This window comes from Pristiophorus japonicus, chromosome 16 (genome assembly GCF_044704955.1).
Source record: "Pristiophorus japonicus isolate sPriJap1 chromosome 16, sPriJap1.hap1, whole genome shotgun sequence".
NCBI classification, from domain to species: Eukaryota; Metazoa; Chordata; class Chondrichthyes; family Pristiophoridae; genus Pristiophorus; species Pristiophorus japonicus.
Genome location: NC_091992.1, coordinates 107,555,055 through 107,574,510, shown reverse-complemented (window position 1 = coordinate 107,574,510; position 19,456 = coordinate 107,555,055). Strand labels below are relative to the sequence as shown.

At 40.8% G+C, this 19,456-nt stretch overlaps 1 protein-coding gene across 5 annotated transcripts in view; it reads right to left on the bottom strand.

Moving 5' to 3' along the window:
• rbfox3a (RNA binding fox-1 homolog 3a) overlaps nucleotides 1-19,456 on the bottom strand; it is a 173,127-nt gene that overhangs the window by 151,965 nt on the left and 1,706 nt on the right. The window contains exon 2 of one of the 5 annotated variants that reach the window (XM_070858202.1): nucleotides 10,645-10,682. The exons of the other annotated variants lie outside the window; for them this stretch is intronic. Within the exon in view, the coding sequence (XP_070714303.1) occupies nucleotides 10,645-10,682 (38 nt within the window). The remainder of the gene's footprint in view (nucleotides 1-10,644; nucleotides 10,683-19,456) is intronic. 5 annotated transcript variants of the gene reach the window in all.

Genomic DNA, 19,456 nt, shown 5'->3' with positions numbered 1-19,456 from the left:
ATCCCACAGCATTCCATAGGGTCACATCACATGACAATAGGCAGACTGGAATTCCTGAATTGGGGCAGGGGAGTTCCAGCTTTCGTAGACAGATTTTGAAAGTGCGAGAGAGATGCAGCTTGGGAGTTTGAGGACAATCCACATTACGTGACAATGAGGTGGAAAAGGCCACAAATAATGAGCGATATTGAAAATTTGACAATAGCAAAAATCTTCCTTGTGCAATATTACACCAGCGACAGCTTCTGCGAGGACTATGGGCCCACTATGGGAAATACGGGGTGGAAAAAGTACATTTTCTAATTGTTTGAATGACTAAGAAAAATGGTTTGGGGAAGGAGGGAAAGGTAAATTAAATAGTTATATCTTATTCAAACACAACAAACCCACTGTGGGAGGTAGGGCAAAAATATGTATTTTATAATGTAAATTACTAAAACTAAGAGGGCAAATTCAGCATTCCCACAGACTCATTAGGGAGCTGCACTTGACGGGAGTGCGGATCAAATATAGAGCTACAACAATGAATCTCCGATTCTCGGGTTTCTGAGTGCAGCTTCCTGCTATGAATGCGATTGTTGAATTTATCCTAATGAAGGTTTGTGGGGAATAGAATAAACATACAACGTTTTATAAATTCATAGAATAATATTCTATCTGTAAGGCCTATGTTTCCAGTATGAGTAATGTATGTAATACTTTTGCCTTATAGCAGCAATGGTCCTATATTGCTTCAGTAGATTACTGTAATACAGTGATGGACAAATTGTTGTTGCATTTAGGCTGCTGTAGTAAGCATTAGGAATGATACTCCAGATCCTGGCTTACCTGTGAATAATGCCCGGGGAGATCTTCTAGTATTTATTGATTTCCTTAAATTGATTTAATAAGAGTAGTCGGTTGCAGTGGAGTATTATCCATCCTGTGGGACCACTGATGCAGGCAAGGCATATAGTCATAATAGAATGGATAATAATGTATGTATTCAAGTCAGTGCAAACAATGCCTAGTCACTATAAATGATCATTCTAATACAAGGTTAGTTAAAAGGAACAATGCTCTATATGTTCAATGACAGAAAAGAGTTTTTGTTTTGTGTCTTCACTGATCTGTGGAGGCTCTGTCCTTTCCAGCCCAGTGGCATTCTCGGAAACACATGGCGGAACATCTGGCAGTTTCAACAAACACAAGAGTCCATATTATCTGTAGATTATCAGTTTAATTAAACAATTCGGGAATTGTCTTTTGCAAAACAAGTGAGGCGGCACATAAGGTCTGCGTAGTGGGTGTGCCGTCGGAGACCCTGGGAAATGGTGATCATCACTCAAACATAGTCCAGAGGGAGAGACTGTCAGACACCCCAACAGAGCATGAGATTCTTTCAAACAGGGCCTCAGTGTGTGACTGTGAACGAGAGAGGGATTCTAACAATCAGTGATCATTCCTTAACTGTGGCTGGAATAAGTACATATCTATACAGAGGACGGGCCTCTGATGGGGCTTCTCAGATAGATCAGCAAACTATGGTTATGCCTCAAATATATTGAGGGTGTGGGATGGGGTGGGGGATGGGGGAAGAGGCAAGTCTTCTGCCAGCACCCACTTAGATAGAACTTACAGCACGAAACCAGGCCATTTGGCCCAACAGGTTTATGCTGGTGTTTATGCTCCAGACAAGCTTCCTCCCACATTATTTCATCTCATCCTATCAACAAACACCTCGATTATTTTCTCCCTCGTCTATCTATCTAGCTTCCCCTTAAATGAATCTATACTAATCGCCTTAGCCACATTCCACATCCACTTCTACTGAAATTTGTATTTTAGAAGTTAACTTTGGTGTGTCTGACTTGCATCCCAAATTCCAACTTACATCACAACTAATAGAAGTTTGGGGCAACAATTTCTAGCTACGATCTCTGGCTCCTGATTCTCCCCCTGCCCCCACCCCGGAAACTTCTGAGTATCAGGAGCCGGGCTAAAATAGGCAATAAGCCCTTTAAGTGTTCTAATCAGAGGCCTCATGGCTGTTGTAGGACCAGACGTCAAATTCGGCAAAAACTGGCAGTTATTCTGGGTCTAACCAGTGGTCCTTAAAGGGACTGCTAGAGATTGCTAAAGAACAGATATATTTTGTTTCTTTACTTATCTTAATCTGGAGCCTGTTGGAGACCAGGAGCACAGCTCTCTGGTATCATGTAGATGAGCCTCAGGCCTTCAGATTCGGGCATGCATTGCAGGCAGCTGCCCACTTTGTGCCAATTTTCAGTGGAGGACCAATTTCATGGCCTGTGTTTCTTTTTATACAGAATACCAATGGGGAAATCTTAAATAATTTTCAATAGAAATGTAAATGAGTGAAGTACCAACAAATTTTGCCTGTTTCTCAACAAATCAAAAGGTCAAATATTAGCAAAAAGAAAGAAAGACTTGGAATTACATAGCATCTTTCACGGCCACTGGACGTCTCAAAGCGCTTTACAGCTAATGAAGTACTTTTGAAGTGCAGTCATTGTTGTAATGTAGGAAACATAGCAGGTGTGTAAATGTGTCTAATTAAACATTCCTTTTTCTGATATTAATAAATATGCCTCACAGAGCTACCTCTTATTCCAGCTCCATCTAATTTGCACATTAACTAGAGAAGGTAGCCTGGGGTCGACACATTAAATGTCTGTTGGAGACCTGGTCACCCATTTACTGGGCTGTGGATTTGTCCTTTGGAGTATACATCTTTGTACCCATGGAGGCAAGAATTGGACTGTGGATATAGGAAGCCAGCAGTGAGGCATAGTGTAGATAAATGTGAGGTTATCCACTTTGGTGGCAAAAACAGGAAGGTAGATTATTATCTGAATGGTGATAGATTAGGAAAAGGGGAGGTGCAATGAGACCTGGGCGTCATGGTACATCAGTCATTGAAAGTTGGCATGCAGGTACAGCAGGTGGTTAAGAAGGCAAATGGCATGTTGGCCTTCATAGCGGGAGGATTTGAGTATAGGAGCATGGAGGTCTTACAGCAGTTGTACAGGGCCTTGGTGAGGCCACACCTTAAATATTGTGTACGGTTTTGGTCTCCTAATCTGAGGAAGGACATTCTTGCTATTGAGGGAGTGCAGCGAAGGTTCACCAGACTGACGTTCCCGGGATGGCAGGACTGACATTTGAAGAAAGACCGATCGACTAGGCTTATATTCACTGGAATTTAGAAGAATGAGAGGGGATCTCATGGAAACATATAAAATTCTGATGGGATTGGACAGGTTAGAGACAGGAAGAATGTTCCCGATGTTGGGGAAGTCCAGAATCAGGGGTCACAGTATAAGGATAAGGCGTAAGCCATTTAGGACCGAGATGAGGAGAAACTTCTTCACTCAGAGAATTGTGAACCTGTGGAATTCTCTACCACAGAAAGTTGCTGAGACCAGTTCGTTAGATATATTCAAAAGGGAGTTAGATGTGGCCCTTATGGCTAAAGGGATCAAGGGGTATGGAGAGAAAGCAGGAATGGGGTACTGAGGAGAATGATCAGCCATGATCATATTGAATGGTGGTGCAAGCTCGAAGGGCCGAATGGCCTACTCCTGCACCTATTATCTATGTTTCTATGTTTCTATGTGTTCGTGGCAGGTCCTAGGTTAATATATTGGTTGGGACAAGAGTTGAAATCTAGGACTGTGTGACTGTAGTGGTAACTTTTAGGAGGTGTTTATTCAATGAGTCATCACTCTATTATTTTATATGAACTAGGCATTGTTTTCACTGAGTTGAATACATACATGATGAACTCATTTGACCCATTTCTGATCTGAAAGTCTGCTCCTAAGTCTCGGACAGCGTTATTTTGAGACAGCCACGAGGGGTTCACAAGAGCAGTGTAGGATGACTCACCTTCTGGTCTGTCCTTCCTGTAGGAGAGTATATGGCTTCTGCTTAGTACTTAACCTGATATATGGTGGAAATCATGAACTTGCCATTTGGCGAAATGGTTATAGGTCTGCCCTGCACCACCCCACTTCAAATAAGATTTGTAAACACAATAATGTAAAGAAATTTTCATCTAGATTTTCATCAGTGATCAGAAATAAATTCCTGAGTTATATTATCTGATACTATGGCCCCAAGTTTCCACACGCTACAAAACGGGCGCCCCTCCGAGCTGGGTGCCCGTTTTTCGCACCGAAAACAGCGCCTGAAAAAAAACGCGCGATTCTGGAGCGCCCTGCAGCTCCATGGCAGCTTGACGCGGCGCCCAGGGGGCGGAGCCTACCACTCGCGCGATTTTGTAAGTGGGAGGGGGCGGGTACCATTTAAATTAGTTTTTTTCGTGCCGGCAACGCTGCGCGTGCGCGTTGGAGCGTTCGCGCACGCGCAGTGTGAAGGCAACATTGGCACTCGGCCATTTTTGTAGTTCTTTGTAGCTGTTTAATTTTTGAACATTTTTTAATAAAAGCACATTGCCCTTCCATGATCAGCACTGAGGCTTCTTGCCCTCAAGTGGAAGGCTGCACAAATGCCTGCTTACTGCCTGCCTGCCCCTCCCTCCCTCCCGTTCGCGGGAACGACGTCACACCGCTGAGCTGACTGAACCTGCATGAAGAACTTTCACACAGGTAGGAAGATGGTTTATTTAATCTTTTCTTTGCTTATAAATGTTTATGCAGTTTGGATTTATTTGTATAATATTTGTATAAGTATAAATAAGGATTTATTGTAGAATTTAATGACTTCCCTTCCCCCCCCCTCCACCCCCCCACCTCGTTCCCGACGCCCAATTTGTAACCTGCGCCTGATTTTTTAATGTGTAGACAAGGTTTTTTAGTTCTACAAAAATCTTCACTTGCTCCATTCTAAGTTAGTTTGGAGTACGTTTTCACTGTGGAAACTTTCAAATCAGGCGTCAGTGGCCGGACACGCCCCCTTTTGAAGAAAAAATTCTGTTCCAAAGTGAAACTGTTCAAACTGACTAGAACTGCAGAAAAAAAAATGTGCAGAATTGCGATTTCTAAGATAGTCCGTTCTCCACCAGTTGCTCCTAAAAATCAGGCGCGAATCATGTGGAAACTTGGGGCCTATGTATTAAAAACATCTAGCAGGAAGTTGGATGGTTCTTTTGCAGTGGGATCTAAGGGACAATTGTACCCCAACAGCCGAAGGTTATTTTTTGCACTTTTTAAGCATCACGTCATCTTGTGATTACTGTAAAAGAGCAGGTACATAGACAATTTTACAAATCATTTTCCAGAAAATGACAGTTGCTGAAAGTCTGGCCAAGGCAGTTATAAACCTGGACTCGGGAGAAAGCTTTAGATTCAGATGGTTCAGAATAATTTGGAAATGCCGGTAAGCGCGCAGATGCTGAGATGAGATAAATGCTTGCAGCATGTGAGGCAAGAAGTAGCACAACATAAAGAAGTTACTCATATTGAAATACTTTGGAGTGGAATGACTTGTTACGTAGGCAAATGCAGCAGTCATTCTGTGCACAGTCAGATCCCATATACGACAATGAGATGAATGACCAGGTAATTTATTTCTGGTGACCTTGGTTGAGGGAGAAACATTGGCCAGGAATCCCGGAAAGCCCCATACTTTTCTACCAATAGTGTGCCGGGAGCTTTAACTTCCAGCTGAATCAGCAGAACAAGTGGCTAGGGTTTCGATTAACATCTCACCCGAAGGATGGCACCTTTGACAATGGCAGCATGCCCTCAGTATCGTATTGGAGTGCCAGCCAAGATTATGTTCAAGTCGTGGACTAGGGTTCAAACTCACAACCTTCTGACCCAGAGGCAAGAGTGCAACCTACTGATATGTATCTTCATTATTTAGTTGTTGCAGTATATATGTTTATATAATTCATAAAACAAACGCACCATATACTGGGGCTTTTCATTTGTGTGCTCACCAGCTCGCGACTTTCCTCCAATTCATTTTCAAGGTCGGGAAACTCATCAACTGGCAAACGCAGAAGCAGAGACCCCCCCCCCCCGGCCCCCCCGCTAGTCCTCGCCATTTCAGCTCAGATGGAGTAGCAGATAGCCTGGCGAGCGTATTCCGTTTATCGCTGCAGTATGGGGGCTGGATGAGAAACAGGCCTAGGCTGCAGCTGGGCAGAAACATCCAGCTGTTGTCTGCTTGAGACATGGAGATGTAAAATGTCAGCTCCCTCGGGAAAGTACTACTCCACTTTAAACTATTGAAACATTTTTTAATGATAGATTTTTAAAATTTTATTTGGTCGTTTGTTCGTAGGATAAGGATTTTAATGATTCTGCTGACAACATTGGCAATTAGGTATCACAGGTGGTTTGGAAAATCTCAGTTGTAGATGCCTTTCAAGCCATTTCTCTGTTCTCCTCAATGTCCTGAACTGGTGCTAATGCTTTATGACAGCCTGAAGGGAACTGGTAGAACAGTGGAGAGAAGGAATTATGCAAAAATAGCGGCTGTACTCCTATTTGCATATTATTTTAAATGATTGAGCTGGCCAGCTGCTCCAGATGTGTGGGCGGATCGTAATGTTAGGTCTGCGTCACTTCTGGTTTGTTTTGGGTGGGATTTCGCAAGGTTAATGTAGCCTTAAACATTTTGGGATTCAATGTGATATTTTTTTTTTAAATTGAAATGATTAAAAAAATCCAACTAGGGTTTTAAGTGTTCAGTACAGTTTATAGGTAAGAACTAATATTTTAGTTATTTTTAAATCTGTAAACAACAGCCTGTAAATAGAAGTATGCTGTTCTGTAAAAGCTGATTTTGGATACAGAGTTCAATAGGACTGAGCCAGTTGAAGCAAGGTGATCTGAGCCACCAATTCTGTTCTTCACTTATCCCTAATGCATGTTATATTTATGGTTTCTGCATCTGTAATGATGTAATTGTAGACAAAGGTTTTTGTAATGAGCTCTTCCTGCACCAAGAACAGACACCCAGAACTATAATAGACGACGAACATTTTAAGGTTAACACAGATTGACTGAAATGTTATTTAACAATCAATAATTCATTTAGAAGCAAGGAATTCTAGCAACCCATTTTTACCATCTCCATTCCACTGATACTTAATTGAATTTTATTCAGGTTATTCATTGCCTCCGTGTAGCGGGCAGAGCTGGTTGAAAGGGTTAACATCTCCATCGGGAGTAACTGGTCGATTATTTACCATAAATTGCAAAATCTGAGGCAAAACGGTAAACCCAACATTACTGAGAGCAAGTTGACCGGTGACTATCATCAATAGGAAAATGGCCAATGAAAGGGACAATCCTGTCTACTGGGAACAACTTGTCTAGTGGTCAGCCGTAAAAGGATATTTGTAGATAAAGAGCTTAATCACTTTTGCTTAGAATTGACAGTCTCGGGGGTGGATGGAACTAGGAAGAGACGATTGAAACATTTAATGTTCTATGTATGGGAAAAATCCATCTGATGGTTCACTAACTGGTAAGAAGTACAAGGAGAGGTCAATCTCTGTTGTTCACAGTTTGTTATATAAATGAACAGTAAGAGATTGGAAATGGTAGAAGATTTACGTTTGGATATTGGCCGAAACACTGCTGTGGCAGGCCAATGAAGCCTGCCAACTGTTAGTTCGACTCGCCCTTGCCCATTTAATGGCGGCGATATTTTTCCCTGCAAGTTGCTGGAAGTGCGAGATGGAAATGGGGCATCTGGTATCTGATTGAAGAGGGCAAGCAACTATGTATCTCCTTAACGAATCAGATTGAAGGATTGTGGGATTAACAGTGCAATGACATGAGAAGAAGTGTCGTTTAGAATGGGTGAATTCAATGTCAAATCAGGTACAGTATGAGAATTAAAGAGAGGGAAAGAAAGAGAGGGAAAGAAAGATTGGATTAAGAAAGAGGGAAAGAAAATACCGAAAGATAAAGTAAAAAAAATATCATTTTTAATAATTTCCAACAATTGAAACCTGAAGGAATGAGACTCCACACTTGTAATAGTTCATTTTTTGGTGCCAGTAATTAACACTTATTACATCATTAAAAGGCTATTTAGGCGCAAAATGACTTGGCTTGTCTTAACTTTCTGTGGCGAGTTTGCTTTGTATCTACAGTGCAGGAACTTCACCTTGCTCAATGCATTTGAATGGGGAGTCAGACAGCGAGATGCCATTTACACAAAGCTAACGGCGGAGCGACACATCTATGACAGCAACTTTCCATTTTCCGCATTTAATTGCACATTTGCCCTCACCTGAAGTTGCTGTGGCATTTGAACATAAATAATGGTGAGTGCTATTCGTCTCGCCGTTATTTTGACAGCCAATTTTGGGCCATTATGTTTTGTGGTTCATCAGACTTCACTTGCATTTCATTTGAAAACAAATGACTCTTTAACTTTAGCTGGTTACTTCTTTAGCAGAAGACTGCTTTAAATGGAAAGTTTCATTTTCTGCCACAGCCCAGCGGTTTGGCTAAGAGATTTAATGGATGATTCCCGTGATCATAATGCCTGCATCAGCTTATCCTGACATTCTGGTTGTCAATACATTTGAAATTTACAGACTCACGTCTAAAGCTGTCTGCTCATTATCCATCTGCTGTGACTTAGCTTCCAAAATTTTTGAAATGCAACAGTCTCAGTTTTATTTTTAGGCACTGTCATTTTGAGAGCACGCATTGGCGCAAATCCATTTTACAGGTTGTTCAAATTTGCTGCGCATTAGAAAGAAAATGTACAAATCAAATGAAAATATTAATTGTTGCTGGAAAGCTGGAAGCTGGAGCTGGTGTGCGTATACTTTAAACCCATGGGAAGCAGGGCACTTATTGGATGTTATTCATCATAGACTGTCATGTTATCAGTGCCAGCGGACCTTAATCCAGAAGGCTGCCTCTACCTCCCCTGCACCAGGGACTAACATGCCCTGTTGTTCCTGATAGCATCGCAACAATCCTTTAATCGCATTAGCCTCTCAGATGATACGGAACCTGCCCGATCTATGTGCTGGAATGGCACTAATACAACACTCCTTGCCTGCTCTGCCGTTATCGGGAAATTGTTCTGAAGTGCTATCCTCTGCAGATTTCCCCTCTGGAATGCTGGTAGCTGCAATTCAGCACATAATTGAAGCTATCAGTATGGCCATCAGCCAAACTGATACATTGCAGCTGATTAAAGTGAGTGGCTCTTAACCTGAAATGATTTTAAAACCCTTCAAAAAAAAACCTCTTGTTAAAAGAGACAGTCACCTCCTCAGCCTGTACAGCTTCTCCGAACTATTAAAATAAAATCAACAAAACTGTTTTTAGCCTTCAAGAACCATTTGTGTATTTTTCGTTTCCAAACCAGAAATGATAAAGGATTTAAAAATGTTTTTAAAACTGTGCTGACAGGATGTAATTAGTCCCCGATTATTTAAATAAAGAATAAACATCTAACATTCAAATGTTTTGAGACTGCACAGTTTTCTTTAATGTAACTAATTGTAAATGCTACGACTATTAGAAAAAAATCTTTCAGCCAAGTATTTCAATTTTTACAGGTGACCGGTGAGGAAATCGTTAAGGTGGTAAGTACAAGTGTTGTGCTCTAGGCATCTGTTGAGTGAAGTCGGGATCCACAGCTTGATCTTCAACAGTGTTCCATCCTCCTCCTTTCCATTACACCCCCTGCTCCAAACTACCTGTCTCCATGCTGGATGGGGAAGGGGCTGGGGTGGGGAATGAGGTTTGAATGAAGCCAGGCTGAACTGTAACTTTGATTCACTTCTACTTTTTAAAAATGTTTTTAAAAGTTTAAAAGGCACAACTGAAAATGTGAAGGCTGCAGAATGATCCTCTTAAAAGTAACAAACTTTACTAAAACTTCTGAGTAAGTTATTTTATTTGGGACTAAGTTTGAGCATAGCTTGACAGGATTTTGTTGATCCTTAAATTCAGTGCATGCCAAACACAGTAAGTTAATATCTGCAACAGGGTTATTTTTTATTTATTTGTTCATGGGATGTGGGCATCACTGGCAAGGCTGGCATTTATTGCCCATTCCTAATTACCTTTGAGAAGGTGGTGAGCTGCAATCCCTGTGGTGAAGGTACTCCCACAGGGAGGACGTTGTTGCAGCAGTTTGTTGAATTGTTTGCTCGGCCATTTCACAGGGCAATTAAGACTCAGTCACATATAAGCCAGACCAGGTAAGGATGGCAGATTTCCTTTCCTAAAGGACATTAGTGAACCAGTTGGGTTCAATACGGTAGTTTCATGGCCACCAGTTTGAATATTATCTTTTTAATTCCAGATTTATTTAATTAACTGAATTTAAATTCCCCCAGCTGCTGTGGTGGAATATGAACTCACGTCTCCGGATTATTAGTCCAGATCTCTGGATTAGTAGTCCAGTAACATAACCACTATGCTAACACACCTGTTAAATGAGGGTGTCCTTTGGCTAGTATTCCCAGTACATATGCACTGAACTACCAGAAGACATGGGTCACAGACCATCCTGCACTATGGTTTTAAATTTCTTTTTCCCAGATGAAATAGTAACTTGTTACTAATATTGAGGGAAATGGGTTGAATTTTGCAGTGATGAAGAACAAATTAAATCTGTCCGTTCCAGATTTTGGGTATTTCCGGATTTCAGAATGTCTTTCCGACGTCCCGAATCCGGGAATGCCTGGGCCGAGGTAAGGGTGCTGCAGTGGTGGAGAGCGTCTGGGGTGGTGGGTCTGGGGGGGCAGCGGAGGGTCCGGGGCGGTGGCGGAGTGTCCGGGGCGGTGGGTCCAGGGGACGGGGGAGGGCAGCGGAGAGTCCGGGCCGGCGGCAGAGGGTCGGCGGAGCAGTGGGTCTGGGGGAGGTGGAGGGAGAATGGCAGAGGGTCGGCGGAGAGTCCGGGGCAGCAGAGGGTCTGGGGGCAGCAGCAGCGGTGGCTGGGAAAAATTTCATTTAAGACCGGCAAAAAAGGCAAGTTAAAGTTTTTATTTTTTAATTCTTTTTCAGCGATTTAGTGGGTAAGGGTTTTTTGTGAATGTTTTGTGAATTTTTATTTTTTGTTTTTTGGAATTTTCTTTTTGGTGTTTTCTCCCCTCCCAAGGTCCAACAAGCAGCGGTAATCGGTCTCGGACTAAAGTTGGTGAGGACCACGGTTTAGGCTGATTTTTATCGCTGGGCCTTTAAAAAACAGTGGAGTGATTAGCAGTATTTTTGGCAAAAAAATAGCGCTATCGCCGTTTAAAAAAATGGCCGGATTTCAGAACATTTTCCGGATTCCGGACGACCCCTCCACGGATCAGCGCGATGTCCGGATTTCGAAACATTCTGAACTTTGAAACTCCAGTTTTCGGACATTCAACCTGCACTACCTTTTTCTAAAGATTAAGAATAGTTTTCTTCACGACTAATTTCTAGATGATAGAATATAGAATATTATAAACAGGCTTAGATCAACAATTTAAGAGGGATTTTCACTGGGCCTGTCTTTGCCATGGGTTATATATTGCCACAGTGTCACTTGGGGTTATCTCCTCAAGTCCATTAAATCTGGCATCCAGGTTGCTCGGAGTTCTAACCAACAACATCTGAGAGGAGGAAGGGGGATGATTGGAAACCAGTGTAGTGAATAGACACTCTTTTTAAAAAAAAAAAATTTGATTAACTAACCATTCCCAAACTACGTGCAGACGCTTGGGCCCAAAATTCTACATTGCCTTTTTTTGGCGTTATTTCAGATTAACGGCCAATTTTTTAAGCCAAAGTAGCGCCAAAATAAAGTCCGAAGTTTCGCCATTTTTCTCTTTGAATTTGGCGCAGTGCAGAAAGACTTTAGCGTCTGTGGGTGGAGCTTAACTTCTGCGCCAAAAAAGTGAGGCCCTGTTCTGCGCATGCCCAAGCATTTAGGTTTCCAGGGTAACATGTAATTGTAGAGCTTTTCTCTGCAGCTAACCCGTGTTGAATTTTCCCGTGCCGACCCGCTGAGATTTCCAGCATTTTCTGTTTTTATTCCAGATTCCAGCATCCAGTATTTTGCTTTTGTATCAGTGCTATCCCTGATTGAAAGGCCCCCGCTGCTGCCCCTCTCCCTGGCTTGACTTCCACCTCCACCCCCCCGACGCCCCCCAGGCTTCTTTCAAAGCCGAGCGCCGAGCTCCTGTGTCTGGCCGAGGGAGCAATCCTGTCAGCTGGCACTCCGACCCCGTGTGCCTCGAGCTCGGTGGTGGAACTTCAACTCGCAATTTACTGCAATAAATAAAGTTTCTCTTTTCCCTCCGCACAAACAAACATTTTTAATTAGTTTGGATATAATATAAGTCTTGTTTCCTCCCTCCAAAACCTATAACTCAGCTCTGATAAACAAGATGGCATCTGTAACGCCTATTTCTATCTGACTCCGACTTGGTAAGGTAAGACTTTACAGAGCGGTTCCCAGCGCCATTTAAAAAAATATCATTATGGGCGAAAAGCAGAAAATGGCCAAAAATGGCGTTATGGGTGGGTTTCACCCTGTTATCTTTAAGGATGGCGTTATAACATTGGCCAAACTTGCAAAATCAAGTTAGCTCCAAAAAACACTTAGCTCAAAAAAAATGGAGCGAAATGGTGGCAAATTTTGGGCCCCAGGACTGTAAAAAAATGTAGTGTTTTGCCTAGTTCTGACATGGGGGCTGTTCCTTTAAATTCAGTCATATTACATAAGGAGTTTTATTTGTTAAATAGCTGCAGCTCTAATCATGGCCCAAGTTCAAATCAAATCAATGTTTCAAGTCTAGTCACTTACAGGCTTAAGAGAGGAATAACTCATAAACAATTCTATGTGATTGGTTCAGCTTGTATTTGACTGACAGCGCATTTTTTAGGTTTGTGATCAATTATTCAAAATCCAGGCAGCCTCAGTAACTCTTTCCTGAGATCTAACAAGAGTTTGAATCTCGGAGTCAAGTTGAAAATCTGAGAAGGAACAGGTCAATTGAAACTCCTGAGGGAGACAGTTTAGATTAATACAAGCTCCTGTAATGGTAAAACATTGAACAAAAGAACCACTGCATGATCTAAAACGCTTTTATATATGATGAGATTAGTAGTTAGAGTTGACATCCTTTTATTGCTTTTGCACTCAAGGGGTTAGGTGGAAGGATTCCTACTGTAAATATAAAATTATATTATTTGCTGGTTTGTCTTTTGTTAAATTAATTCACTTACTAGTTTTAAACTTAAAACAAGATTTGTTGCTCTATTCACTCGTCAAAGACAAGAGAGCTTTGTTGAGGACATGGGATTAGTCCAGTATGTAAAAGTAATGAACAAACTGGTTTGTTGTTCTGTTATCTTGGGCATGTTGCCGAAGGCTTACCTAGATCTCAAGACTAGCATTCACACTCTCGAAGGTTTTAGGATTTGGGACTTGCCCAAATGATCCCAGATACTAGAGCTGAAATAATCTAGGGTAAGAAGGGTAGAAAAGACCCAAAGATATAACAAGGTTATTTATCACTTTGCCGCTGAATAAGACAGAGTGCATAGCAACCGTAACATATCCTGGGCCCTGAATCCTCAGGTCACTGGCTGTTAGTGGGATGGAGATTGAGAGGAAAGCTCTTGATCGATATAGCTATCACCTCCCTCATGTAGTTTACATTGCTCTTTGGATATTGACAGTATTGTATGAATTGGCCCTTTTGAGGCTTTCCCTACATTCTTACTGTGTTGGATATCCAGTGCTGGCAAATTCTAACCTATCCTCTTCCTTTGAGATATCAGTAATGTTCTTCATTCAAAGAGTCAGGTATTATTAGCAAGTGTAGATGAATCGTATATGAAGAAATGAACAAAACCATTGAGCCTGAATTTGCGCTCCCCAAGGGCGTGTATGAGGTGCACACGCACCTGTGGGGTCCCCGCAAGTTCCGCATTGCCTAAACCCGACACTTTCTCTTGGCAGATTGCACGCCTCCGAAACTGAAGGGCCTCCGTGGGCGGAGAGTTGGGCTATCTTCTCAACTCCTACCCAACGAATGTCCTTCAAATTCTTATGACTGATAAAAGCAGGAATTATCAGCATAAGACTTTTAAAGCACAGAATAATAAATTTTTTTCCAATAATTTAAACATTTAAAATCCTTTAAAATATGTACATTTATTTTTCAAAAAATAATATTTTGTTTTAAATATTAATTAAATTCCATTTTGATTTAAAAATATATATATTTCAAGTGTTTGTGTATTTTGGGGGGATATTCCCATTCATACTTATGGTGATTCTGTACATACGGAACTCACCACAAGTATGAATGGGAATACCCCTACTTTGATTGGTTGGGCCAGCCCACGTGATCCCAGGGATGCTTGCAAAACGCTTACGTCCCTGGAATACGTGGGCCTCTACGGAGCCCTAAGAGTAGAGCTCAGGACCACAAGTCTTTGAACCTCCAGGACCATCAGGTAAGTTCATAGATTTTTTTCGGGTCATGGACATCTGCCCGCAGGAAGCCTCCGACCGCAATTTTGGCACCAATGTGTTATATCAAGTTACGCTGGTCATATTGGGCTTGATTTTGCCATGAAAATAATGGTGAGGCTAACAGCGGTCTCCACTATTTGTGTGCAAATTGGACAGAAACTTCAGGTGAGAGCAGATGTGCAGTTAAACGTGAAAATCTGGAAGTTGCTGTCCAAGATGCGGCATTCCTCTGTGAGTTGCACTAAAACAGCATCTTGCCATCTGACTCCCTATTCAAATGTATTGAACAGTGTAAAGTTCCAGTGCTGACATCGTGGATATGGAGTAAACTCGCTACAAAATCTTAGGGCTTGTTCATTCCAGTACCTTTTTATTGGTGAGGTAAGTCTTAATTACTGATAAACAACCTCTCTGACACTGAAAATTAACTTTTATAAGTGTGGAGTCTCATTCCTTCAGCTTTTAATTATTATTGGAGATTTTAAATAATTAAAATACTTTTGCTTACGTTTTCTTTCTGTCCCTTTTATCTCTCTCTCTCAATCCAATCTTTTATTCTCTCTCTCTATTTTGCTTTCTGTACCTGATTTGACATTGAATTAAATATTCTAACTTACACTTCCTGGTTCAGAGTCTGCATTGCTCATTAACGATTCTTCAATCTGATTGGTTAAGAAGACACACAGTTGCTTTCCCTGTTCACACAGGTCCCAGATGTCCTGTAGAGGGCGCCATGCCCTTTGGCTGTCTTGTTGACAGCAACTTGGGGTGCGAAACCCCATAAAAAGTCTATGGGAAAGTACAAGCGCAACAAACAGCGAGTGCCGTCTGTTTGCCACTCACAGCAAAATCTGGTCCAATTTGCGGATTACATGAGGCTTCTATTTTTAAGCAATAAATTACACTATATAAAAAGGAGTCAGTAAATGTGCTCTCCATTGCCTTTACAAAATTGAAAATTCATTCCACCATCCATTCAGCAGCGATCCTTTTGTTTGCTGAACATCACATCCTCAACCTTGTCCTACTTTTTCCAAACCTTTCTTATGGACCACATTTAATCCTGCCATCATTTTAAGGTTCGATAGTTTACACTTCTCTGCTTTGTTAGTTGTATGTGACATTTTATTTTTTGGCCAAGTTTAAACCAAATTTTGTGGTGTTTTGAGTTTGTATGTTTTGGATTCTAAATCGTTCTCTTCTTTTTACGAGTTGCTTAAAAAGTACACTTAAAATGAACTGCATATACATATCTTTGGGTGGAGACATTTTCTACACTTTATTGCTTGTGTCTCTTAAGTCACCAAACAGTAACGAAGGTCAAGTGCTTTGTTAGCAGTTTTAAGATACTAAATTACTAGAATTTACTCTAATATACTATGTGTGGTTAAGTTGCTACTGATGGTAATCTAGCATAGTTCCACTTTCTGATTTCTTTTCTGATGAATGTGTTAGTTGGTGGAGGAGCGAGGATGGGAAGCACTGATTGATGTATTATTAACAGGTAGTTGCCATCTTTAAAGGAAGTTTGACAGTCAAGTCAATCTTAATTTAATAGTACAGACATAGAGATTGGTATAATATCACTGTGTATTCATTTTAAAGTTCCACTAGATATCATATTGACATATACCAATTCGCCCTAGCATCAGGCTCTGTTTTCTGTCAAGAATTTAAAACTATTATTGTTACCTCCTTTCAGTTCCAAGCAAACACTTTTTACAGATCTTTGCCCATACCACCCTGGAACCAGCCTGCAGGAGATACACAGGAGTGGTCCGGGTTGGCTTGTTAACTCATTTGTTTAAAATCATATTTTGTCCTCTTTGCTACCCTCCGGATTGAGAATTCATGGGGTGGAGAACCATAACTGCTACATCTCCTGGACTGCACTATATTTAATTTTTTAATCTGTTTAATGTGTCTTACTTTTTTACAATGAACGCAGTTTGATAATTCTTTCAAAGGGTTATTGTTCCCTGGAAAATTGTCTTGCGAGACGCTTGTTCAAGTTTGCGACCCGAAGTATGATTGGTAGTGTAATACCATGTATATCTGCTGCGCTAATCGGTGTAATAAACTTTGAACATGAACAAAACTAGAAACTCACTGGTAATATTTGCACTGCAACAGATTGAACTCTTGCAGACAAAAAGCAGGAAACTATTGACCAGTTAGCCTAACATCTGTGATTGGGAAAATGTTGGAGTACATTATTAAAAAAGCAGTAGCAGGACATTTGGAAAAGCAAAATTCGGTCAGGCAGAGTCAGCATGGATTTATGAAGGGGAAGTCATGTTTGACAAATTTGCTGGAGTTCTTTGAGGATGTAATGAACAGGGTGGATAAAGGGGAACCAGTGGATGTGGTGTATTTGGACTTCCAGAAGGCATTTGACAAGGTGCCACATAAAAGGTTACTGCACAAGATAAAAGTTCACGGGGTTGGGGGTAATGTATTAGCATGGATAGAGGATTAGCTAACTAACAGAGAACACAGAGTCGGGATAAATGGTTCATTCTCTGGTTGGCAACCAGTAACTAGTGGGGTGCCACAGGGATCAGTGCTGGGACCCCAATTATTTACAATCTATATTAATGACTTGGAAGAAGGGACTGAGTGTAATGTAGCCAAGTTTGCTGACGATAAAAAGATGGGAGGAAAAGCAATGTGTGAGGAGGACACAAAAAATCTGGAAAAGGACATAGACAAGCTAAGTGAGTGGGCAAAAATTTGGCAAATGGAGTATAATGTTGGAAAGTGTGAGGTCATGCACTTTGTCAGAAAAAAATCAAAGAGCAAGTTATTATTTAAATGGAGAAAGATTGCAAAGTGCTGCAGTACAGAGGGACCTGGAGGTATTTGTGCCTGAAACATAAAAGGATGCAGGTACAGCAAGTGATCAGGAAGACCAATGGAATCTTGGCCTTTATTGCAAAGGGGATGGAGTATAAAAGCAGGGAAGTCTTGCTGCAGCTATATAAGGTATTGGTGAGGCCACACCTGGAATACTGCATGCAGTTTTGGTTTTCATATTTACGAAAAGATATATTTGCTTTAGAGGCAGTTCAGAGAAGGTTCACTAGGTTGATTCCAGGGATGAGGGGGTTGACTTATGGGGAAAGATTGAGTAGGTTGGGCCTCTACTCATTGGAATTCAGAAGAATGAGAGGTGATCTTATCGAAACGTATAAGATTATGAGGGGGCTTGACAAGGTGGATGCAGAGAGGATGTTTCCACTGATGGGGGAGACTAGAACTAGAGAGCACGATCTTAGAATAAGGGGCTGCCCATTTAAAACAGAGATGAGGAGAAATTTCTTCTCTCAGAGGGTTGTCAATCTATGGAATTCGCTGCTTCAGAGAGCTGTGGAAGCTGGGACATCGAATACATTTAAGACAGAAATAGACAGTTTCTTAAATGATAAGGGGATAAGGGGTTATGGGGAGTGGGTAGGGAAGTGGAGCTGAGTCCATGATCAGATCAGCCATGACTCAAAGAGCGAATGAGGCTCAGAGAGAGAATGAGGCTCAGAGAGAGAATGAGGCTCAGAGAGAGAATGAGGCTCAGAGAGAGAATGAGGCTCAGAGAGAGAATGAGGCTCAGAGAGAGAATGGGACTCAGAGAGAGAATGAGACAAAGAGAGAATGGGACTCAGAGAGAACAAAGCTCAGAGACAAAGCTGAGTTGGTGATATTAAATATAGACAAATGATATAGAGATGGAGGGACTTAACATTTGCTGACAATGAATTGAAGGTTATGACAAACAATGGGGAAGAATGCAGGAGATTGAAAATCAGTGCATAGATATGTTGGCAAACCTATAGAAAATGCAACTCATTGTAAATAAATGCACATTTTGGAAAAAAGAACAGAGAAGTGAAATATGATTTAAATGATAACATTCTCAATGGAGCAGAGGAAGAGAGCAATCTCGAGGCACAGATACACACATCTTTACAAACAAGTGCCGCATGGCTTTCTTTTACACTGAAATTTCAATGATTCAATAATTTCTATGGTTCCATAATAAACAGTTATTTAACGGGGCTTTTGTTGCTGATATTCAATTGTATATATTGCCTATAATTGAAATTGTTAGCAGAAAGCAACATTTCCAGAAATGCCCTCATGGTGCAGCACTGCAGGAATGGTTTTATAGTCAGTTCTACTCAAATTTATGATGAATTCATTGGCACGAATTCAGGATTTTTTTCTAACAAAAGTATCAAGTTAAATTCATTATGAAAATCTGCCAAAGTTTATTTCTGTCAAACTGTTCTTTATTTGGCCTATTAAATGTTATGACTACTTTAGGAACAAATCCTTAATATGTCCAACGTAGTTAAGAGCATAGCAACTAAAGAGCTTATCCTTTGAGATCTCTTCTTAGTAGAAGTAGAATTTTCCTACCCAAGAAATATATATTATTCTTATTATTTAATTGGAAAATACATGAATTTATGGAGCTGGCAAATGCAGTGATACTGTTAATAAATCGTCTTCAGCTATTTGTTAAATTCCAAACACCTCTTACTAATGTAACCACCGAAACAAACATACAGAGACACCGGAAAGAAAGAATAGGTCAATAATTATTCAAGTTTAAATTATCATTGTTATAGTTAAAAATTCATCATAAACTAAATACCACCACGTATGTGAAACCCTCATCAAGTGATAGTTGCTTCATGAAATCCCTGCATTCACTCAAAACTCTCACTGGTTGTAGTACTGCAGTACGACACGCAATATGTAGTGTATTAGAGAAAGGGCACATTTATTTTGAACAGTGCATGTTATCTGCAGAGCTCTGTATTTGTACAGGTGGTATTTTGAGGTAATATTCTGACTGCGTGAAAAGAATACAATCCTCATTTAAAAATATTGCATTTTATATTTGCTATATTGGCTTTTTAAAGAGCGATTTTATATTTTGTAGTGCTTGTAAAACACAAAAAAGGTGCTTACTCACACTATATGTTGCTGACGATATTTCTGCTAACTTGCATCTCTGCAGAATTGTGAATAT